Source organism: Eucyclogobius newberryi, unplaced genomic scaffold (assembly GCF_026437365.1).
Source record: "Eucyclogobius newberryi isolate DKJ021-1_F unplaced genomic scaffold, fEucNew1.0.hap1 SCAF_18, whole genome shotgun sequence".
NCBI lineage: Eukaryota > Metazoa > Chordata > Actinopteri > Gobiiformes > Gobiidae > Eucyclogobius > Eucyclogobius newberryi.
The window spans coordinates 11,917,479-11,941,411 of NW_027315812.1; the positions used below are offsets into that span (position 1 = coordinate 11,917,479).

General features: G+C 38.7%; 3 protein-coding genes across 3 annotated transcripts in view; 1 reads left to right on the top strand and 2 right to left on the bottom strand.

Moving 5' to 3' along the window:
- Nucleotides 1-1,823: 1,823 nt before the first annotated feature.
- nsmaf (neutral sphingomyelinase (N-SMase) activation associated factor) lies at nt 1,824-18,152 on the bottom strand. The gene is made up of 31 exons (XM_072450531.1): nt 18,047-18,152; nt 16,884-16,970; nt 16,396-16,474; nt 16,242-16,303; nt 16,045-16,081; nt 15,907-15,957; nt 15,757-15,828; nt 15,619-15,666; nt 15,495-15,547; nt 15,293-15,422; nt 15,113-15,184; nt 14,681-14,789; nt 14,149-14,325; nt 12,533-12,612; nt 12,352-12,442; nt 11,309-11,372; nt 11,118-11,169; nt 10,921-11,041; nt 9,327-9,458; nt 9,195-9,237; nt 8,960-9,126; nt 7,123-7,234; nt 6,870-6,928; nt 6,062-6,129; nt 5,922-5,989; nt 5,721-5,844; nt 5,550-5,627; nt 4,540-4,690; nt 3,557-3,659; nt 3,023-3,132; nt 1,824-2,390 (listed from the first exon to the last, which is right to left on the bottom strand). The coding sequence occupies exons 1-31, from the start codon at nt 18,082-18,084 to the stop codon at nt 2,296-2,298; spliced, it is 2,733 nt and encodes a 910-aa protein (XP_072306632.1). The 5' UTR covers nt 18,085-18,152; the 3' UTR covers nt 1,824-2,295.
- A 775-nt stretch (nt 18,153-18,927) lies between these two features.
- Nucleotides 18,928-22,942, top strand: tmem241 (transmembrane protein 241). The gene is made up of 15 exons (XM_072450532.1): nt 18,928-19,121; nt 19,654-19,700; nt 20,104-20,181; nt 20,259-20,340; nt 20,414-20,491; nt 20,936-20,961; nt 21,039-21,090; nt 21,170-21,218; nt 21,296-21,341; nt 21,615-21,650; nt 21,733-21,767; nt 21,859-21,928; nt 22,475-22,568; nt 22,631-22,695; nt 22,769-22,942. Exons 1-15 carry the CDS (start codon nt 19,050-19,052, stop codon nt 22,827-22,829), a joined length of 891 nt encoding a protein of 296 aa, XP_072306633.1. The 5' UTR covers nt 18,928-19,049; the 3' UTR covers nt 22,830-22,942.
- Nucleotides 22,943-22,987: 45 nt separating this feature from the next.
- Nucleotides 22,988-23,933, bottom strand: part of rbbp8 (retinoblastoma binding protein 8) — a 7,315-nt gene continuing 6,369 nt past the window's right edge. Inside the window, exons 17-18 of the mRNA XM_072451330.1 lie at nt 23,903-23,933; nt 22,988-23,231 (exon numbers count right to left, since the gene is read on the bottom strand). The exon at nt 23,903-23,933 is cut by the window's right edge and continues 111 nt beyond it. Coding sequence (XP_072307431.1) covers nt 23,134-23,231; nt 23,903-23,933 — 129 coding nt within the window. The 3' untranslated portion in view covers nt 22,988-23,133. The remainder of the gene's footprint in view (nt 23,232-23,902) is intronic.

Below are 23,933 nucleotides of genomic sequence, written 5' to 3' on the forward strand. Positions count from 1 at the left end.
TAACTGATGTAGTAATATTAGTATTAACATCAGAAGTGATCTTATTTAATCCATTCAGCAGTTAGCTCAGGTGGGAGGCTGGGGTTCAAATCCCCCTCTAGCATATTACTTTTGTGTTATTAACCAAATATTGAACGCCCAAAGTCTGCTTGCACGCTGCTGAATTTGACATCTATTGAAACCCTCTCGCTTCCAAATTGACATCTAAATTCTACAAATGAAAGAGATTGAAATTTGGATGGAGAAGATTGCAATCTGGAGGTTGGACTTCTGATGTAGTTCAAACGATCGTGTTAGAACTACATTGGAAGTCTCAGGCAATGGGGAACAGAGGACGAGGTGCTGGAGGGACCATCATGGCAGGACAAGCCCCTACACGGGATGCACCACAGGAACATAACTGACGTGGCGGATATCAAGAAACCCAACCACCAATGGCCAGAGCGCGCCGGACTGAAGGACAGCGCCATAACCTGGCAGAGAAGAAGAACGACAGAGCCAAGATCCTGTGGGACTTCCAGATACAGACAGACCAACCAGACAGTGTGGTGGTGGATAAACAGCAGAGGAAAGACTTTGTGGCTGACGTAGCAACACCAAGTGACGACAACATGAGGAAAAGGGAAGGGCTCAGAGAGAAGCTGGAGAAGCACTCAGAGCAGTGACCCTCAAACTGCAGGAGTGGCTACAACATCCCTGGAAAAAACATCAGACATCTCGGTCCAGAAGAGCGCACAGGTCAGAACAGCAAAGACACTGCGCAGAACCCTCCCAGGTCCTATATAAAACTGATTTAAAGTCATGCGTTATGCAGGCCTAATAGAGAAACATAACTAATAGCAATTAACTTTAATACATATATTCAATGCATGTAAAGTATAATTTTAACAAACATTATGAAAGTATACTTAATACATTTACTTATCAGAGATACACCCCACAAAGTAAACGTTAACTTAATCTAAAGAGCTTATATTACACTAGATATAATCCGTATACTTAATCTGACCTCGCTTTCACCTTTAAATCCTTTTGAATTCTCCTTCCCAATAACTTTTGCAATGTTTTGTTTAAAATGACACAGGCCAGGTTACACATTTTAGGATGATTGTTAATTTAGTACTATTATAGCAGAGTTTATCATTTTATATACACAATAGAAATAGCATGAATACTTAAACTGCAGCGTGATCATGTTGGAAGATTGTCCATAAAGAATAAAGGAACACGATGTTTTGTTTTTTTTCAGGTCGTTGCGATTCCTGAATCACACCTGAGTTTTAAAAGACAAACTTTAAAAGCACATAATACAATACGTAGTGACACATTATACGCAGACACACATGTTAAAGAAAAAATATATGACATGACGCACACTTGATATATAGAACGTATAACAAGGCAAAATGTATTGGCAAATATTGAAAAGTGGTCAAAAAGTCCTTACATAATGTCCTGCTTTTGTGCACAGCCAGGGCTTGATATTAACTTATTTTTGTGAAGTTACTAGCCATAAATACAACAGTACAGTGGGTTTAGTTGTAATGTTTTGGTGTATAAAATGTATACTGTGAACTAAATGTTAAATGTAATCTATAGCTATCTAACTAAACTCCAACTTGGCATACTTTTTTCAATTTTAAGTGCCTAAATGGACTATAAATAGCTAATTTGACTGAATTGCGTAAACAAAGGTGTTTATTATTTTAAAGAGAAGATTATACAATTTCATATACAGTAATTGTCTGACCTACAGTAGAATAATTGTATGGATATGAGAAGAATGAAATGTCTACTGTATTTTCCGGACTATAAATTGCACCTCGGCCAAAACTATGAAAAAAGGTGCGACTTATACTTATATTTATACTTATATAGTCATACTCCGGAGCAACTTATATGTGAAATTATTTGTTATTTTCACACTTGCAACCGCATTTCATACTCCAGTGCGACTTATATATGTTTTTTTATTCTCTATTATGCATTTTTTGGCTGGTGCGACTTATACTTCGGAAAATACGGTACTTATGGGCACTAGCTTTCCATGGCCATAGCAATTAAGCAATTAGGTTAAAATTCGATATGTTTTGAATGGGGAAAAGTCCTCACAAAATCCTTGAAATCAGGTCGGAAAAGCCCATCATTATAGTTAATGTCAAGCCCTGTTCACAGCGATAATGGGACGGGTTTTCACCATTTTCATAATAAACAGCCCCGAGCAGCCGAATTTAACCTGGTTTTCTTACACTGTAACACTGCTTTTTTTTTTTTTGTCTCCATAGTGACACGGATTCAACTGTAAAGCTTCCAAAACATGATCTGCTTGTCCTCTCCTCCGGTGATGATGGAGGTGTTGAGCTCGTTCGTCCACATCGCCGTGACGGGGCCTGACGGAGAGAGGAAAGTGAGACGTGACCAAGTTTAATATTGTTCTATTGCAATATCATGTCAAAACAGAATAACTTTGACTATACTATATAAGGGCCAAGACAAGACTAAATTAGAGATATATAAACATTACATTTCAAGCCAAAACACAACCATATTGAGCAGCCCTAAAAGTATTATTAAAATTAGCCTGTAAACATGAAAGTAATACTTAAAATCTCCAAAACCTTCTTCAAAATAAATAAATAGACCTTTGATGAGTTTTTACCCAGTGTTTGATGGGTAATCTCTTAGTGTGATGTCATCAATTACAAACAGGAAGTTAAATTATAAACCTAAAAAAAAAGTGCTATTCTGTGATAACATTTTCAGAATTTTTTAGCAAAATTCAAAATATATCTATCTTAGCTGCATTTTAGCTCAGTGAGTTGTTCGACCTGTCATAGGCACGAATAAGTAATAGAATAATAAATAATTTAAACTGCTTTGGCACTGGCAGAGAATATGCTCAGATTTATTATTTGTCTTTCAAACGATATCTGCCATAAATCTTGTCTGGACGTTTGCATTTCTGACCAACGCTTCTCCTCATTTTCTTGTCATGAACCGGACATGTTACAGCGGCTTTTACCCGAGTGAGCCGGGATCCTCTTGACGACCGTGCTGCTCAGGACGTCCCACAGAAGGAGGTCTCCGGACTGACCCCCACACAGCGCCGAGCTCCCGTCCCAACAGAAACACCTGGACACACGAGCGACGGTCAATTTAGCAGCATAGGTATGAATAAATACCTCAAAACGAGTCCCAAAGGCGGCGCTGAACATGTACTTACATATATACATACAAAAGTGTGACGTATAAACGTCACACTTGTCCGGATGTAGTCCTGGTTTGAGCCTGGTTTAGTCCTGATGTAGTCCTGGTTTAAGCTCGGTTTAGTCCTGATGTAGTCCTGGTTTAGTTCCGTACAGACCACACAACCGCAGAGCACAAATCCAATACAAAACGTTGTAGTAGTAGTAGTATGTTTTCCACTAGATTTGCTTCTTAGTTTAGCTTTTTGAACTGTTATTTTTATGCAGTTTCACGAGGAACAATAAATCAAAAGGTACAGTATCAGCGTTGTTCTTTCCTTGTACAGATATTGCACGTGTCAGAACCTCACCTCTGCTCCTCGTCGGCTTTCACAGAGGACATGACCATTCCCGTCTGCACGTCGATGACCTTCATGCAGCAGTCCTCTCCCACGCTCAGGATGTGTCTGCTGTCTGCAAAAGAAACCAGGACCGCCACCATTAGATCCTCTTTGAGCGGCTCCATTTGTGCTTTCATTTGTCTGTTTATGCATTGTTTTTGAGAAGAAGTGAGAGCTGGTCCTTCAAACATTTTACCTGGTTAAATTGTGGTGTTAGAAAGTGAATCACACATTTGTATAGTTAACAGTTTTACAGAATGTTGTATATTTGTAAGACACTGAGCAGGTTAGTCATATGCAGTAAGTGAGCGTTTGATTTAAAGGTGACTCTGTAGCTTTTCCGGTGGAGTCTGCCTCGTGCAGGTCTCCATTGAGATGCCGTTTCCTTCCCTGGAATGTTCCACAGTATGGCATTAAACGTATCTCCATAGAGACGAGCGACAGACTTCTCCAGAACATGTTACAGGTCAGATTTTATGAGAAAGCATGTTTTTTAAAAAGGTCATTTAGAGCAATAAAATGCCAGCAATTGAATAAATGTGAACAATAACATTGCTATGGAGATAATCGTGATTATTTAAGTCACTATTTAACCGTAAAGACTAAAAAAAATGATAGTAGTGATATTTTTGAAGTAGTGAAATTTTTTTTCATTAAATTGATAGAATAGTGCCAATTTTCAAACTAAATTAGGTGTTTTTTAGTTCAATTAGCTTGCTGTTTATGTCAAATTGATCATTCCGAAAGTTTGATGTCATGAGGAAGGTCGCATATTGAGGAGCGCTGATGTGTTAAGAAAACAAGAAGGAAAGAAAATGTAGGATTTTATAGTTGGTTGTAAATAATCTTTAAATCACAATGTTTATTCTCACAATAATCATTACACCAACATTTGAAATCATGTGTCTTTCGTATGATGGCAATAAGGAAGGGCATCTGACTCTGAGACTGACCTGGACTGAAGGCCGTGAGGTGGATGGTCCCGCTGTGACATGGAACCTGCTGCAGCGCCTCGTGGCTCTGAGTGTCCCAGATGGAGACTGTCCCGTCTTTACAGCCAGAGACCAGCAGAGTCCCAGCAGCACTCAGGTTTATGCTGTTCACCTGCCAAATAAAGGATATTCATCTCACGCACAAACATCAAAGAGTTTAGGAGCTAGAGAAACCAATTTGATGCCAGCATTACATTTCTGGACGTGTAAAGAGAATCACAGTGTGTAAGGTTTTTTGATTTTTAAGTTCTAAACCAGGTAAAAAAGGTGCTAAAATGAATAACTTTCAAAACATTTAAAGCTGTACTGTGTAACTTTTCCGTTGTGGGGTCTGCCATCAACTTAATAAGAGAGGACGTCACCAGACAATGTTTTAAAGCAATAAAAACACCTATAATAAAGACAAATTATAGACGTTTAATGCCATAGAGTGGAACATTCTAGGCAAAGCGTCTTGATGTAGACAAACAGTTGGTGGAAAGTTACATAATGCACCTTTAAGGCCGGTAGTGCAGTGTTTCCCAAAGAGTCTGCTGAAACTACGGTGGAAAAGACGTATTTTACCTATTTTATACAAACGTCGGATTGTAAATGTCACTTATTGCCTCTATTCAATCTTTAAACACTTCATTTTTGAACAGTTTAGTTTCCTTTTCAGCTTTTTAAGACAATACAACAAGCCCAAAGTATAATGGGTCGCATTAGCTGGTTTTTAGTTCGTTTTCGACAATAAATAAGACCATTAGATCTACTTTATTGATGGAAAACACTGTAGTTTATTAATGGTTTCAGCTTCCTGTTTGAGCACTTTGCACCATGTTTTTTTTATTATTAATTGTTATGGCTAAATGTTTTATCAACCGGAAACTGAAATAGATATTGAAAAATAGGCATTAATCGTTCTAAAAGAGTAAGAACGATGTTGATATAAAAAGAGAAAAGCCTTGAATGAAAGGTGAACCATGACTCACCCCAGCGTCATGCTCTAGTTCAGCCATGAGTTCAAACTGAGCTCTCTTGTGAGTGTTTTCGGGGCCACAGTGCCAGACCTGTGACAAGCAGAAACTCCACGCGTCACTTTCCCCCTTCCGATGAGCGCACGGTTAAAACGACAGCGAAACAGACGCTCGCGCACGACTTGCCTTGACCGTGGAGTCCCATGACGCCGTGTAGAGCCGGTCGTCAAACCAGCGAATGGCACTGACCGCGTCGTCGTGACCCATGAGCGTGTCCTGGCGCCGGCCGAACGGGACGGAGTAGAAGTATCTGTAAAAGCCAAACAAATTCAATCTATATTTAAAAGAGAAAAAAAACACGAATGCATTACGCAGCGAATGACTCACACGTTGTTGTCCCACGAGGAGCAGACCACGGTTTTACCATCGGCCAACATCAAACAGGAGGATAAAGCCTTCAAAAACAGCAGACGGTGAGGCAGGGATTGGATAAACATGTTTAAATTAAGGAGTTATGGCTCGTTTACCATGTTTGAGAAGGACATGCTTCTCTGGAAATCCTTCAAGTCTTTAGAGAACATTTTTAAGGTCGAGTCTGGAAAAAAAGAGCAACTAGTTTGAGTAAGATAATGAGATACAGATAATATTAATGGTTAGCTTATGGTAAATGTATAGCTATCAGTTCACCTTACAAAAAATATACATTTATTCTTCATTCTGATCATCTATGAAAGGTATAAACAAGACAGCTACAAGTCTTATCCCTTTTCTGAAATCGTACAGTTAATTGTTTCATTTCAAACCAGGCATTTTAATATGAAGCACATCGCAAAGGCTAATGTTTATGTTCATGCTGAGATCTTAACATTATAAGGTTGAGGTCACAATATAATCGTACGAACCAAAAACTAATAATTGTGACAGTTTTAGAAGCAAAATATAATGTTTTTAGTCCAATATATAGCCCAGAAAATAGACCTAAATGTAAATATAACTTTTTTTTATCTGGATGTTTGTATCGTATTTAACTTTCTTTTGTCTTTCAGAAAGTTTTTAAAAGCTGTCACAAACTTGAGGAACAGTAACATGTCAGATGAAATGAAAGAAAAATTAAGATTTCACTGTTGTTTTGTCACAGTAACAATAATCGTCAATACTCGTGAAAATCGTGACACGACAATGTGATCCTGTATGTGTTTAAAATGTGAACAGAATTTGTATTTTTAAATTAATCTGAATACAGAAAAAAACAAAAAACTCACAATTTAATTTAATTTATCAATATATTTTTTCATAATTGTTCATCTTTTAAATGCGCATATATGACTTTCTGACCTTGAGATGTGGAGAAAATCGCAGAGGCGTCTCGTGCTACAGCGATGCTCGTGACCGTCCTGCAGATGAAGAGGAAACGTAGGTATATTCGTAAAACTTATCTAATAACAATATAATAATCAACAAAACGAAACACCGGCATAAATAGAGGGCACAACTTTGCAAAATAAATGACTTTGCAAACATAAAAAAGGCCTGACTGAAGCGAATCCTTCGTCCGCGCGTGAGACGGATGAACGCTGGACTCACTCACTCTTTATGGATTTTGTGGCTGGAGACGAGTTTCAGATTTCCCATATTTGCCCAGGCCAGCTTCCTGCTCTCCTCTGTCAGGTCTTCAAACGAGGAGTCGGCGCTGGGAGAAGCTGCGGGACAAAGAACATTTATAATACATCAAACTGACATCTGCGTTTGATTTACGACTGCATTTTTCTACTTTGTGTTCACATGGATTATTTGCCATTTTGTTGTTCTGAAAAGTACAGTGTGTTTGGGAATCTTTAAAAGTCCATTCTGTGTGATTGACTTGATCTACGGGTTTACAGACTGCACAAACACAGTTCTAAGGTTAAATATGGAAAAACTTTCACAAACGATCGATTAATATATACTTTTTAATAATCAATTAGTAGTTTAGATGCTTAAAAGGGCTGTGAATATGAGTATATTTACTTAAATTGACGTAGAAGTGATGCCTTTTAAGACTATCTTAAACAAATTTAAGACTATCTTGAACAAATTTAAGACTATCTTGAACATATTTCCAGACAAAATCGTTTTTTCACCCAAAACACTAAATGTACATGTTCCCTCGGGCTGAAGTTGAAATTTTTTTTTTTGATCTAATAAGGGTGTGGCAAAAGCGCTCAAAAACAATGAAATATCTTCATGTATCTGACACAAACTGCACTCAAAAGACAACAAATGAGTTCATGCAAATACATGTATTAATACAGAAAAGTACTAGTAACCAGTTATGTATACAAGTCATATTAAACTCATGATTCACGCCAAAAAAAAAAATTGTCTTCTCCTTATCGCTGTTGTCCCATAAACATCCTTTTAATCTGAATAAAGTAATGAGTTGACTAAGACACCATTGACTGATTAATTGATTAATTGACTAATCGACTAAAGGACTAAAGGACCAAAGGACCAAAGGACCAAAGGACAAAAGGACTAAAGGATTACGGCGCTAATGTTCCCCGTGTCATGTAATTACTGCTCTAACACGACTTCTCCAAACACATGTTTTTGAGTCTGTGTAAAGCCCAGACAGTAATAAAGATAAAGCACTACACTCGTTTCAGCCCTGGTTAACTGTGTACAATAATCCAAACCACAATGAGTCACACACCAGTTTAGCATTGTGCAAGTTAATGGATGAATGAAAAACTGAAATGTATTTGAGCAAGAAAAGTCATCTGGATTTAACTTATCCTTCGATGATTCACCACAGAAAAGAGACACTTTATCCTCATCAAGTTTTAATTAATACAGATTTCTGACACAAGCATCGTTTACATACAGTTTTTAACTTTAACATCGAAATTTAGGATTTGATAACCACTGACAGAACCACTACTTACACAAGTGGAAAGCACCATTAGCTAATGACCAACTCCTCAAGGTTTTTTGTAGTTTTCCCTTGCCAAGAAGGAAGTTTAAGGATAATAACGGTTATTCATTTGCTTATTTCCTGCAAATCTGGTTAATCTTCTTCTCTATTATTGACTGTTTCATCGTTTCATTTTCTAACTTTCAACTGGTTTTGCCTGACGAAGGCCTAGACACCGAAACGTTGCCTCTTCACCATTAAACTTTTATTTTGCAAGTTTGACAGTGTGCGGGATTTCTTTCCCCACTAACTTTCAACTGGTAAAATCAATCATTTTGAGAAGCCTCGAGAGGAAACTGTGGTGATTTTGCACTTTACAAAAGCAAATTGACTTGAAACTGAACTAAAAGCACCAACTGTAGCTTATAGATCTATATTCATACTGTGCAGACGTCGTACGCTAAGATGGAGGGCGGCGGACAGTTGTACTCCTGTAATAACCACATACATACAGTACATGGAGTAGTTTTACCTGGAGACAGTTCACTTCCTGGGGAGCTGATGCTGGGGCTGCGCGTGATGTTGTGAAATCGGGGTGTGATTCGCTGAGGGTGGGGGCTGGTGAACAGCTGGGTGGGCGTCTGTCCGAACTCCAGAATCTGAGTCAACATCGCGATCCTCTGGTCCGGATCCTCAATGCTGCAAAAACACAGAAAGTACTTGAAAAAAATCCCAATTTATAACAATTCATGATATTACGGCTTCACCTGTCACAGTCTACGCTTCCTTCGTACGTCAACGGATGAAATACTGGAAAAAATGAAAAGATTAATAGGTTATTTTCCTGTAACAACTGTGGTATTTGTATTCGTCGCTTGCGTAGCTTTAAATGTTTGCACCGTTATGAGCCGCGATTGATTCACTGCCCCTCTGTTTGAAGCCGAATATTAAATCGATCCACTCGTGAAGGTGCTCTGACACGAACTGACTCTCCAAGGCGGTCCTGTGTTTCTGAAGGAAATTGCTGGAGTCTGTGAATAAAAACGCAAACAGTGAAATCATTAAATAAGTAACACATGAAGTATTCACTCAAAACGACAATGGGCAAAGCGGTTTCGGGAGGGCCATAGGGACAGAAAATAACTAATAATCAGATTAAATGTTTGCTGTCCGTCAGAAAAGAGCCAAAATGTCCCCGTAAATGTCTTTTTACTTAGAACATAAATGTGAACGGACACAAAGGCTCTGTTTGCATGAAAAATCTACCGTAATTATTATCCGATTTCTGGACGTCTAAGATTATTTAAACGGCACGCAAACAACAAAACGTGATGCAAATACTCAGAGGGATAATTTTGCAGTTTACACACGTTTTTAACAATCATCTAACTCCAAACCGATGTAACCGCAGCGGACGATGTAACCGCAGCGGACGATGTAACCGCAGCGGACGATGTAACCGCAGAAGCCGATGTAACCGCAGCGGACGATGTAACCGCAGCGGACGATGTAACCGCAGCGGACGATGTAACCGCAGCGGACGATGTAACCGCAGCGGACGATGTAACCGCAGCGGACGATGTAACCGCAGCGGACGATGTAACCGCAGCGGACGATGTAACCGCAGCGGACGATGTAACCGCAGAAGCCGATGTAACCGCAGCGGACGATGTAACCGCAGCGGACGATGTAACCGCAGAAGCCGATGTAACCGCAGCGGACGATGTAACCGCAGCGGACGATGTAACCGCAGCGGACGATGTAACCGCAGCGGACGATGTAACCGCAGCGGACGATGTAACCGCAGCGGACGATGTAACCGCAGCGGACGATGTAACCGCAGCGGACGATGTAACCGCAGCGGACGATGTAACCGCAGCGGCCGATGTAACCGTAGCGGACGATGTAACCGCAGCGGACGATGTAACCGCAGCGGACGATGTAACCGTAGCGGACGATGTAACCGCAGCGGACGATGTAACCGCAGCGGACGATGTAACCGCAGCGGACGATGTAACCGCAGCGGACGATGTAACCGCAGAGGCCGATGTAACCGCAGCGGACGATGTAACCGCAGAGGCCGATGTAACCGCAGCGGACGATGTAACCGTAGCGGACGATGTAACCGCAGCGGACGATGTAACCGCAGCGGACGATGTAACCGCAGCGGACGATGTAACCGTAGCGGACGATGTAACCGCAGCGGACGGTGTAACCGCAGCGGACGGTGTAACCGCAGCGGACGATGTAACCGCAGAGGCCGGTGTAACCGCAGCGGACGGTGTAACCGCAGCGGACGATGTAACCGCAGCGGACGATGTAACCACGGATAATATAATGCGTAAATCATCTTTATTTTGTCTGAATAAATTCCCTTTCATTTTCTAGTTACTCAAATGATTCAGATATTAAACACAACTTTTTTCTATATTTTTCTACATTTAATGTGTTGAGCATGCAGTGACAGTAATTATAAAAATAATAATAATGTACCTGAGGCCCAGGGAGGAAGAGCGACATCACCAACATAACTTCCATTTTGACGTCTTCCCAAGTCCAAACCCAGTCGATTCTCCAGGAAAGTGAAGTCCGGGCCATAAAATTCTGGTATGAGCTGCGTGACAAAGAGGATTTATTTATATAACGCTACGGTCGCAGAGAATACGACGTTTCCAGACTGTATTCCTCACCTCTTTAAAGTCTGTGGCGCCCTCCAAACAGTTTCTCCATGTTTCACCAACGCTGTCAAAAGTCAATTCAGGACAGACAATAAAAACACTTCAAAGAGGGATTTTCGTACGCTATCGAGCTTCACTGCGTGTAAATGTGAATGATTGATTTGTGTTAAAAAGGAATGTTTGTCTTTCAACAAGTCAATCACCTGTTGAACATGCGATCTGCGTTGTCGTAGCGTCCATTCTGTAAACACAACATGTGCTCCGGAGCTGAGAGAGAACAGAGAGAAGTTCACAGAAAAAAGGTAGATTATTGTATCAATTTTGGCCCAGATTTTCTTTCCCATGAAATGGGATCTCCCTGTGTTTCCCCTGTGCTGCTGAATGAGCCGCACAAACTGTAGAAAGCTCCTCATGACTTCAAATGCTTGCCACACACAGGGATGTCAAGATTAAAGTGATAATGGTGATTATTTAGGTCACAAAATAATCATAAAATGATAATAGTGACAATTTTGGGAGAACATTTAGTTTTTTTAAATAAAATTCATAGAAAACTAAATTAGTTTTTTTTTTTTTAAGTACCGTATTTTCCAGATTATAAGTCGCACCAGCCATAGAATGCATAAAAGAGAAGAAAACATATACTTATACTCCAGTGCCACTTATATAAGTATAAATATAAGTATAAGTCACACCCCGGCCAAAACTATGAAAAAAGGTGCAATTTATAGTCCAGACAATACGGTCAAATTACATGATTTTATGAGCAAAATTAAGTTCTAAATGTGAAAGTGCTTTTTTATCTTGCAGTTCATATCAAATGAATCATTCAGAAAGTTTGATTTTGTGAAGCTGGTCACATATTGAGGAGCAGAAATGTGTTAAGAAAACGAGGAAAGAAAGTGTCGGATTTTGTTGTTGTCGTTTTGATTGTGACGTTAATAAATCACAAATAATCATTAAATCGCAATGTTTATTCTCACAATAATCGTCTAACATTTGAAATCGTGACATCCCTTGCCACACACTTCTTACACATAGTTTAACTCCTAAAGCAAAAACAGATTTTAATGTCATAAACCAAAGTTCTTTATAATCTGTTAAAATATCAGGAATATTTCAAACGGCAAAAAACAACACACTTTAATCAACCGTGAGAACCTGGCGTGAGCAGCAGGTTTTATCATCTGCAAACACAGGCTCCACTCTACGTTTCAGCACAATCAATGCTTTCTGTGCGACTCACCGACTCTGACCAGGTAAAACAGGACGTATCCGGGAGACGAATAATGGCTGCCGTACATAAAGCTGGGCTCAGGCATTCCCCGATATCGAGCCTAAAACGCACAAAGACGCCAAGAGAACCGTCAATTGTCACGTGTGCGTTTTTACTTTGCGATGTGAAGTTAGCGAGGTCAGGTTTTTACCAAGAGCCGGTCCAATCGCTCTTTGTTCAGCGCGCCCACGGGTTTCCCCAAGTCTCTGAACGTGGCGGCGTTGGTCAGATCTGCAAGAACCGAAAACAAGTCACATTCAGGCTTTAATCGTTTTTGCTTCCCTTTTTGCTGCTTGTGTCAGTTAAAAAGGTGTAACAGTTTGAGCACCATATTACATAAGCAAGATGTTAAAGACTTCCTTAAACTGGTTTCGTTATTGCTAAAGACTAAAAAGAGTACTTTCAAGGATTGTCATTTTGGTTTAAAACTAACGGCAAATCATCATAATCGCTGTACTCTGGTGAGCAGACGAATCACACAACAAATCCAAAAAGAATGTGATTTGATGATATTTTATGATAAGTTAGACAGATATTACCTTAGATTGTGAAGGGCAAATGTATTTTGACGAGTCGTACATAAATAATGGTAGATTTAGACAGTTTTTGGTGCTCGATTGTGAGCTCCGAAGGGACGTTCTGCTGGGACTGATCAGTCAAAGTTGTATATAAAGATATTTAAAACTCGATTTGGGTGAGTAAACGGGTTAGCAGTAACTTTAAAAAGACAAATGTGTTGCCTGCTAACCTAATCTTGACATAAAACATGAAAAGGTAATGTGAAACAGTAGAAAATATTACCGTATTTTCCGTACTCGGAAGTCACACCTTTTTTCATTGTTTTGGCTGGGGTGCGACTTATACTTATATACTTATACTCCGGAGCGACTTATATGTGATATTATTTGTTATTTTCACACTTGCAACCGCATTTCATACTTTAGTGCAACTTAGATGTTTTTTTCTTCTCTATTATGCATTTTTGGCTGGTGCAACTTATACTCCGGTGCCACTTATATATAATGTATATTATTATATATTTTAGTCCCGTTCGGAGTTAAAGGCGGTATGGACGATTTTTCGGCGATTTGAGAACGCAGGTGGAAGTGCGCATGCGCACTCCCCCGTGCGGACTGATACAACACACACGTGCGTTTGTTTATTAGCGCAACGGAGCGCATCGCATCTCTCGTCTCCCGTAGATTTCTGTCCACTTCTGCGTCAGCTCGAACTGTCTTTCTCCGTCTTCATTTTGCCCCGTACACTGAGGGAACTATATTATGATAGATCCATGCTCTTAGACACGCGGAAACATGGGGACGAGCCTGACGCGGCTGCAGGTGAGCGATAGGTGCGTTTTATGATTGATACGTGGCAGGACAAATGATTTATCCACGCCACGAGGAAATATGACAAAAAATTTGCTGAAAAAAATCGCCCATACCACCTTTAAGATTTAAATTTTTTGTGATTATATTGGCAATTGATTGGTTGAGTATTCTTTTGATTAGTTGTTTAGAACAGTCCAATGAATATGAGATTTTTACTCAGTTTCACCCATAGAGCAGAACTGAGGTTGTCCTGGAGGAGGTTTTTACAGATGTTTATTTTTTTTTTGAATCACAAACACAACCTTTACACATTTCCCACATCATTTTTATGTGATTCTTGCTCATGCCACGTTTCTGAGTCTGCATATTGACCTGTTAGCGATTATACGATTGCTGAACTAGTTTAGCTTGTTTTTCATTCGGGGGTCTGCATTACCGAGCTGTGGGCTGCTGTAGTCGGCGAGCACCCAGGGGAACACGGGGTACTGCGACAGGTCGTTGCAGGAGCGGTCGGCCAGGTTGTTCAGGTGCAGCAGATACTGGTAGTTGCTCAGAAGGCCGCGCTGCCACTGCAACATGTAGCTCTCCGCCGTGTGCTCCGTCATGTGGTTTTCTGAGAGGCAAGACCGTCGGACAAGTTAAAAGAAGACACTTTCTCTGGTTCAAGTATTCAAGTGTCACGTACTGAAGGGAATACCAAATATATTAACTTTAATAAGATTGCATTACCAACTATATTCATTTTATGAGACTGTATTAAACTATATTTTGAGATACGCTGAAACTATGAAGGGTTTGTACTGGCAGGGATTAAACATTTGATTCATTTTAACCGTTTTGATTCTTGCCCTTTCGTTCATAAACGAGCACGCCAACAGTACGTAGATCATTATTTGTTCATTTTAGATCACAGTAATAATAAACGGGTCCATAGACTTCCTTTTGAAAGCTGCAGAGAGTAAACGTACCAAGAAACGTGGCGATGTAGTAGTAAATTTCATCTCGGTCTGCGGTGTTGTAAAACTTCAGGTAAATATCCGAGCAGAAGTCGTTCTCCGTGCAAAAAACTTCAAGACCCTGGATGGATATTACGAGGAGAAATGAATACTGATTACAGTTGAGGAGAGCAGATTATTAAAACATAGACAACATTGTGAATGTTGAGGATATGGAAAATGTACTCAATTAAATCTGTTTAATTTTAAAATGATGCAACAAAAAGCTGAGAAAAATGCAAGGTACAAAGTGACATTTTTGTACATGGGTCATTTCACATTTGTTTTCACACATTTCTGTTGGATGGACATAGAAGTATAGCCCCACTCTAGATTACAGTATAGTAATAACATAGAGTATAGATACAATAGATATAAATAGTTAAACCAAGCGCACAAACTCACAAGTGGCCTAAGTCCATGTCTCCTCTTGTAGATTCTCCTGACGCTGTGGAGTTTAATTTGAATAACACGCTCCTGTAGAAAACATAAAAAAATACGGTTCAAAAAAGACAACTGTAAAACCAGCCTTGCGTTGACAGCCTAATATACACGTTATTAAAAAGTATTTGGCGTCATTCTCACCGGATATCCGTTGAGGGGCTGGAAGTAGAGGTTCTCGTCAGTGATGCAGACGTGACCTGGGTTTGACACGAGCGGCGTCACCATCTCCACCGAGCACTCCATGTGAGGCTTCTCGGCAACACTCTGAAAACTACACACAGACTGATCCGTAACACAACTTGACACAAACACACAAAGGTACGCGCAGCTGCTGCACACACACCAGTTTTTGTCGAACGAGGTCCTTGCCAGACGAGACTGTAGATTGGCCTCAACCTAAAAAAGTGCGGTAAGCATCAAAAAACAATCAAAGTAAAAGTTTGTTGATGTGGAAAGCACCAACGCACCATGGCCGTCTGATCTCCGAGCTTCTCCAGACAAGATGCTCTGTGCAGCTGTGCAAACAAATCAAAAAGACATTATCTCTACGTGTTTTAATCCTCTCGTGGCGATGGATAATCATTGGATAATCTTAAACGCAATACCTGTAATAACGTTTGAACGACATCTTCCGTTTTAGTCCAAACCTCCAACTGAAAAGTGAGTCGCTTCGTCCCCTGCAGAGACAATACAGGTTAAATGTGACAAATGATATGAATCGACAACAAATATACTGCACGAAAATAGTTTGTTACCCTTTCTATTCTGTACGGCGCGATCACGTTGCTGTCTTTGATGTAAATAACCTGTAACAAATGCATAACATTTAGGAAGAGCAAAGTGTCAGACCTCAAATAAAGAGTAAAGAAACATTATTACAATACAACACTCACCTGTCCACATGAAATGGAAATGGCGGATGGTTTAGGCCTGAAATATCACAAAAAATAACGTGATTTAAATAGAATATTAAACAGTTGGACCAGTTCTTAAAACTAAAAATGCGTCACACTCTCAAGTATGATTGAAACCAGTTTATTAAATAAAATAAACGATGTGTGGCCACTGAATGAAAGCGTGTAAAACTCACTCATTGAACGGATTGGTGTCTTTTTGCATGAACTCTATCCTTTTGCAGTCTCGAAGGGGAATCTATACATAAAACACAAACATAACATCAATGACAACAGCAAAACAACCCGACCACATGTCATGGAGATCTCAAATCATCATCCAAAATCAACCTTTAAAATCGGCGTTTCGAAATCATCTGGATCAAAAATTATGGATTTGGAGCAGATCTTGAACGATCCTCTGACCTTTCTGAAACGAAAAGGTGCAACACGGACTTTGATGCTATTAAGTAAATCATAACAGAGACACGCAAATTAAGCTGAACTCAAACCTGAGGAAAACTGTCATTATAATGCCATTGCTGCATACTCTATATAATATTCTATAATAAGGAATAAAGCAAATGTGTTGTAATAGAGGCACCACATTCAGTCACATCAAAAGGCCACCAGTAAATACTCGATACATGCCTCTTAAAACAACAGTGAAGAGATTAGTGTATTCAAGGCAGGTCTAAATGGACAGGATTATATTTAAACAGCTGCATCCGTCTCAGGCTCAGATAAGCTCCAGGAGCGCACTTAAATGTGATCTATTTCAATATTATCTCAACTCAAACCACAGGCCAAACCTACGCTGACCTGAAGCTTTCGTTTACCTCTCTTTGGGGGACGCTGAGGTCACATGGTATGCCGTGTGCTGTTCAAAATAATACTCCTCCAGATCCAGCAGCAGGAGGGAGAACCTGGACAGACGTAGGCGTGTTTTAGAGTAAGAATAGCCAAACTTTGATGTGGGGCTGGACAAAATGTCACACTTTTCACACTCAATCGCACTTTTTCAATGTTAATTTCATCAACATTCCACACAAAAAAACATCAAATCTCCAAATGATTTTAATAGATCCCATAGATTTCTCGAATTAAAAAGTGTATAATTAAGAATTTGACGTGAACAAGTGTTACACAGCTTTACTTTGATGGTGAACAATTCAACATTGACCACTAAAGCTAAAAATAGTACATTAGTATACAATAGTCATTTCGTTTTCAGTTTATTTATAACGATACACTGTAAACTCCCAAATATGTGTGCAACTGTATGGCATTAATTTGAACTAATGACGATGATACAAAGGCTTATACAGCACGTTTAATCCAAAATAAAAGTGTGGTTTAGAACTTAACACATACCAAACTTCTCCTGACAAAAAAATAAAGCCTGTTTCCTTGTGATGCATGACTTCATCTTGCAGTGGCCCTACATTGCATGTCATCATTTTCAAAGTATTTTCCCACTAGATTACAATGACGCCTTTATAAATGTGAATAGGTTAAGATATATTGCATTTATTGAGTGTAATACAGTTTACAATAGTGTGCAAAGTGATAAAAGGCTCACTCTAGAGTCATTTCTTTGATTCACAGACAAAGACAATCAAACTACGATGCAAATATCCATGACAATATTAGTTATTTAGTGTTATTTAATAGAAAAACCCACAAAAGTTAGCCTTGATGACTACTTTAAACAATTACTTTTGCTTTTCTATCTTGGCCAGGATGGATGATTGATTGCAGGATACATTTAATGCCAAATCAATGTATTTTACAGAATGCCCGACCACATTTAGGAGACATCTTACAGCAGTGAGTGACAGAACCTGAAGCACCATTATAGCTCTCTGTCGATATTAATGGGATATATTTACAGCCTCTCCAGATAAATGGATAAAAACAGCCCTCTAAAGACGCGAAAAGACAAGTCCAACGCGCCAGACAAAGCTGCGACAACAATACGCACATGTGCAGAGGAACTAACCTTTCTTTGGATCGTTCTGGAGTCTTTAAAAAGGCCATGACCGCGGCTGCATCCTCCTCGGAAACAAAACACTGAGCGGCTCGAGCTCCGGCTGTAAACACGGAAACTCGCGGAGGGTCACGTGACTTTCCCTCCGGCAGACGATCGTTAATGAAGACAAGGCAGAGGGGCACCACTCTGTTGTGACTGATTGTTTTTTTCATCGATCGATCTTTTTTGGCACTTTATGAGAATATTACAAACATATAAATATCATAATTTAAGGCGAAGTGGAACAGTTTGTTTGGTCAGTTTGCTTAAAATGTCATTGAATTAATTTCCATCAATATTGATACGAGACACTGTAACTTTAAAGGCTGTTTCCTCGTTCCTCAAAATGCCTTTATCAAAGAGTAAACAAAGACCCCTTTGTAATTTGTTTTGTATCTAATATGTAAAAAAGAAAAAGAAAACAAAGGTTAAAAAACTTGCTTTTTCCATTTTATTATTATATTCAATTTTATTATTTATAATTTATAGTTTTTTCAGATTTATGCGTTCCAAATGCATGCAAGTTTGACCATTTTACACATGACGAAAATGTGTACTTTGTTACATTTGTATGAGTAAAACAAAATAAAATAAAAATAATTGAGATCTCCAAATTAAAGTGTCTTGCAATCACTGCTTTAACAGATGCATTTGTCTTGCGAAGGATGGAAATATTACAAAACACTTTTATAATGACTTAAAATTAACCACACCACGCGCGAACGGCATGTTTTAAGCTAATAATAGATAATATAATAGATCCATGTTTTAAGCCGCACTGATCTTTATGGCGTCATTTCTTAACACACCAGTGAGACTCTTCCTTCTAGACGATCGTCACCTTACGTCTTGACGTTTCATCGAGGGCAGTGAGGGAAGTTTGCTCCTCCGAGATGTTGTAGCAGCAAAACTCACCAAATGCGGCGAATTTGCACTTTATTACGAACAATGTCCGTCCCGGGCATCTGCCAACATGCAATGGAAGAGACATGGCACTGGGTTTGTCTTCAGCGTCGTTTTTGTCGCGTCGTATTTCACAAATAAGGTGCGTATTTGGCTCAAATCCACCTTTCATGTTTGAGTTTTACCTCGTCTGAAGTGCCACGCTATTAACTATTATAGAAGGTCAAAGGTCAACAGCTCCTTGTCACTCTTCTGCACTTTATGCATCTTTTCTTACAAACCCGGACATTTGTAATTTAACCCTACACATGCATCACTAATTAAGCCAGATCACACACACTTTAATAATACTAGCACCAGGGTTAAAGCCTTGTTTTAATGTTATAATTTCACAAACAATATGGTTAATCGATACATTGCACTGTAAACAATGTGCAGTATTAATATTAACAATGATTCACAATGAAGCAAGAGTCAATGAGTGAGGAAAGTGACTTAAAATAACGAGAAACAAGTATTTTAACTGTGGCAAATGTGATGTGAATACAAAAAAGCTCTGGCTCCTTTTGAGATGGCATTTTTAAGAAGTCTCTGAGTGTTTCCCATGACAATTTGGACGTGGAAATGGCTTTTACTGCCACCATTTAACTGTGCACCTTTTGTTTCTTTTTTAGTTCGTTCTCTCGGTGTTGAAATTTACATATCCAACACTCTTCCAAGGGTAAGTCCAATGTTTGCCCAACTTTTAACCGTCAATTTGTGAATTTATATTGTATTGAATTGCATTTCGATCGTCACATTTGATTACTATCAACTATCCATACTCCAAAACTAAATGAAAAGGCATTTTATGACAAAGACAGTAGAATTATCAAATCAAAATGTAAATTAATAATAAAAAAGTTAAGATTTTGATCAATATCACACTTTAATCGTAAATATTCTTGTTTTAGAAGCTTTCTGTCAACATATTTCAACCGTTATTTGTTTAAAAATGTATCTAACGCGTCTCAATGTGCAATAGAAATAAGAGTTTGACCAATCGTTGCATCAAAATCAAAATTTCTGACCGGTCGACTAGTGAAATAACACAACGTGAATGTGAAACGTGCTTGTTCCCTCAGATGGCAGACGCTTATCGGGGCCGTGCTGCTGCTCGCGTGTGTGAAGCTCGGCTGGCTGGAAATGAGCCACATCAACAGGTCAATCCTCGGTCCACTCATTCACAAAATACTGTCACCTTACGGCTGCCAAATACAACGAGTGGCTCATGTTTCAGATCTGCCGCGCTCTCCTGGCTTCCCGGCTCACTCCTGTTCGTTGGAAACATATACGCCGGCTCCAGAGCTTTATCGCACATGGTACCCACTTAAACCTGGACGATTGAATGCGGTCGGTTGCTCTTTTTATTCTGCGTTGTTTGTATTTGTGCAGGACATCCCTCTCTTCTTCACGCTGCAGAATTCATCTCATGTTGTGAGTTACGTGATTGGAAAGGTCATTCACAGACAGGTAAGTAAGTGTGTGCGATGTTATAATGCATTAATAGAATGTTTGTAGAGAAATTAACAATGTTCTAATGTAAAAAGGAGGATTGTGTTCAGATTGTGGATGGTGTCGCTTTCAATTCGGTGCGATTTATGTTTCGTGGAGTCCAAAATCACAGCTGCGGTCGCCTTTCAGGGCTTCACAAAACTGTATTTAACTGACAGAAAGTTAGAAAATCAGACCAAATGTATTTATTTAGTCAAACCCAGACGAATATGAAAGAAAAATTAGAGCAGTTTGGAGAATTTGCACACAAAAAAAACCCAAATCCTTCCAAATTTAGCAATAACTTTTGATTGTTTAAAGGTTTTAGAAATGGCTTAAGAAGATAATTATTCTTGTGTTATATTTACATACATTGAGTTCATGTTACTGTTGTGTATAAAGTGATTATCTCTTCATCAACAGAGCGTCCGATGGCTGAAATTCATCAGGTTGGTTTTTATCACGTGCTTTTAGATCCAAGTCCAAAACTGCGGTCATGAAAATGCACTTTTTTTTCTTCTTGTAGCGTTTGTCTCATGTTCTTGTCGGCCATCAACCTTCCCATGAATGATCCGGGGGTAAATAAAACCTGATCAACTGTAGAAACTGTATATGCATCGCCCTATAATGCAGCTCATCTATTTTGGCCTCTTTTAGTTCGACTTGACGGCTTATCAGTGGGCTGCTGCTCACCTCGTCTGTGTCGGTACCAAAAGTCAAAACTGTACTTATATAGGTAACGTTTATATAAAAAAATAAATGTACATCTTGCTTCCTTTTCAGGTTCATATAGAGTTTTCCAAGTTAACCACAGAGCCTCTAGTCTGAGGTAAGAACGTATTTAGTTTTAATTTTGATACTAAAGAAAAGGCTCTTACAGAGTTTGATACACAGTAATAGTACAAAATTTGGTAGTTTCTTTAATAATACAATGTGCTCTTCTTGTAGTTTTAATATACATCTTCAGTATCAATTAATAGTATAAAGTATTGTCAAATTTCTAAAAGAATGTTGAAAAGATTCCCATTTTGAAGTACAGCTTTTATGCATTCCTGCCTGTCAAGAAGTGAGTTTAATCTGTTTAAATGTGCGTTAATTGCAGCGACATTGAGCAACAGTGCATGAACTACGTGTGCAGGTAAATGAAAGTCTAATCTAGTCATAAAGACACATCCTAACGCGTACGTGAAACCGATTTGTCCTGCTTTTCTCCACAACAGCGTGCTTCTGCTCGCGGCGGCAGCTCACCCGACAGGTAGAGGAAGTGATGATGATTTTAACACTCTCGACATATAAAGCTGTCGAACTGTAATAATAATAATGGTAACAGTGATTTCCCTCCTCAGGTGACCTCATGGGAGCCCTCGAGTTCCCCTCCCTGCAGTCTCACTCCTTTCTCTGTGGCTGCTGCATCAGGTGAAGGAAAAGTCACATTGTTTTTTTTTGTTTATAGTTAAAGTTTGGTTCATAACTCGGGGAAGGCCAAGGTGAGACTTCTATGATGAGCGAGTCCATCACATGTTTGAACCGGATCTCATTTTAAAACCGTTTTCTTTCTCATTTTGATTAATTTTTAACACTTATTTACCTCCGTCCGACACAAGAGAAGAAGAGCAGGCGACATGAGTCAGAGCTTTTTGCACAATTCATACCGTTAAACGTCCTTTTTATTATTGTTGAGCAAAAGTTTATTTAGTTTAGACATAATTGCTCGGGTTAAAAGCATTCCAGCTTTCAGTTTTTGGACAAAAATCACATTAACTTCAGTCACTTCAAAAATCACATTAACTTCTGTATTTAAATATAAATAGCTCCCATTAATGAGCTCCAATCACTAATAAGAATAGTTATGCGACTTTCTCAATGTGAATTTAAAGATTTAATGATCAATAAATGCCATAAAAAAAAAATAAGTTACAAAGTATTTCAGTCTAATTTCTAATGGAACGCGTCTCTTTCTAGTGCCTTGATGGGATTTTTGCTGCTGTTGGTCTCAGTCAAAATAAAAAGTGGACTTTCAACTGAGCATCTAAAAGTCTGGATGTTTGTTGCTAAGGTAATACTGAAATTAACCTACTTGATCCTCTCATTTCTACAGTTTTTTTCATGTATTTCCAGGTCACAGCCATGTCTCTGTCACCTTTCATCTTTTACACAGACATAAATGCACTCTCTCTTGCATGGTATGTTCCCTCATACAATAATACTTTAAAATTGGTCTAATAAAGTATTAAAATGTTCTTATTGTTGTTACAGTGTTATTACCAGTCACTGTGGCGAGGCCTTGCTGCTCTATTCAGAAAGAGATTCAAAGTAAAACTGAACGCACCCCAGTCCAGACGCCTTAAGAGATTTATCCAATCAATTTTATTAAACTATTTTATGAATGTGTTCTAACTGTTCACTAAAAATAAAAGCCATATTGACAAATGTCTTGTTACTTTTTAAACCGATCATGAATTAAATCCATTGCAATCTCGTCCAAGTCCAGTATTCACACGTTTGACTCGATTAGTTTTATTTGTCACATTTTTTAATAGTTTATAGGATTAATTTTGACTTTAAAATGTCTAACAATTTTAAATGACACTGATTTTAAACACAAAGCTTCTGAACTCTTGTCATTTTCTCTGCTTTTTGCCATTTTGGGAGAATAAAGCATTGAAAGGCTGTCTCCTCCGTGAGCGCGACTGAGGGTTCTTGTCTTCTTTGATGTAACCTGCCAATCAGAAAATGTAACTTTATCAGCTCGAAAATCTGACGTTTCGAGAGAAAATCTTTTTTTTTATTTTTTTTTTTATCATTATCGACACAAAAATATACGGTATTTGCAATATTTTTAAAAAGGTGCATGAAGTAACTTTTTGACAGATGGAGATGTTATTTCTTTGTCTAGAACGTTCTATGTACGTTTTTATTTAAACTTGTATAAATGTTTCCTTGGATCAGGACACAGATTAGTTCAAATCAGCTTTTACAGATAATGTGGATTTATTCTTGGTTACAAAAACATTAACTATGATGTCTACGTTGTTATAATTTGTTGTTTTGCTTCTAAAGACGGAAATAGACTTATTTGACGGACTGGACTTGTGGGACACTTATGTTTCTCTAGATGTGCCTTCATTTAGATTATGTTTTGTCATGTGCTACTTGTGTTTCATAATTCGACTAAGCTCTTGTCTCGTTTCTGTGTTCTATGTGTTTACACTTGATAACATTGGAAAAAAAGCAACAAAAAAATACATTTGAAGTTGTTCGGGCAAAAGTAAAATGTGAAATTATTTTTACATTTGGATATTGTGTCAGCCAAATATTGCATTTAGTATCATTTTAGTGATCAGCCCTAGTCTCTTTTTTAACTCAGCTGTATATTTAATAGTTGCGTACCTCTTTCTATACAAGTCTGTGTAGACGGAAA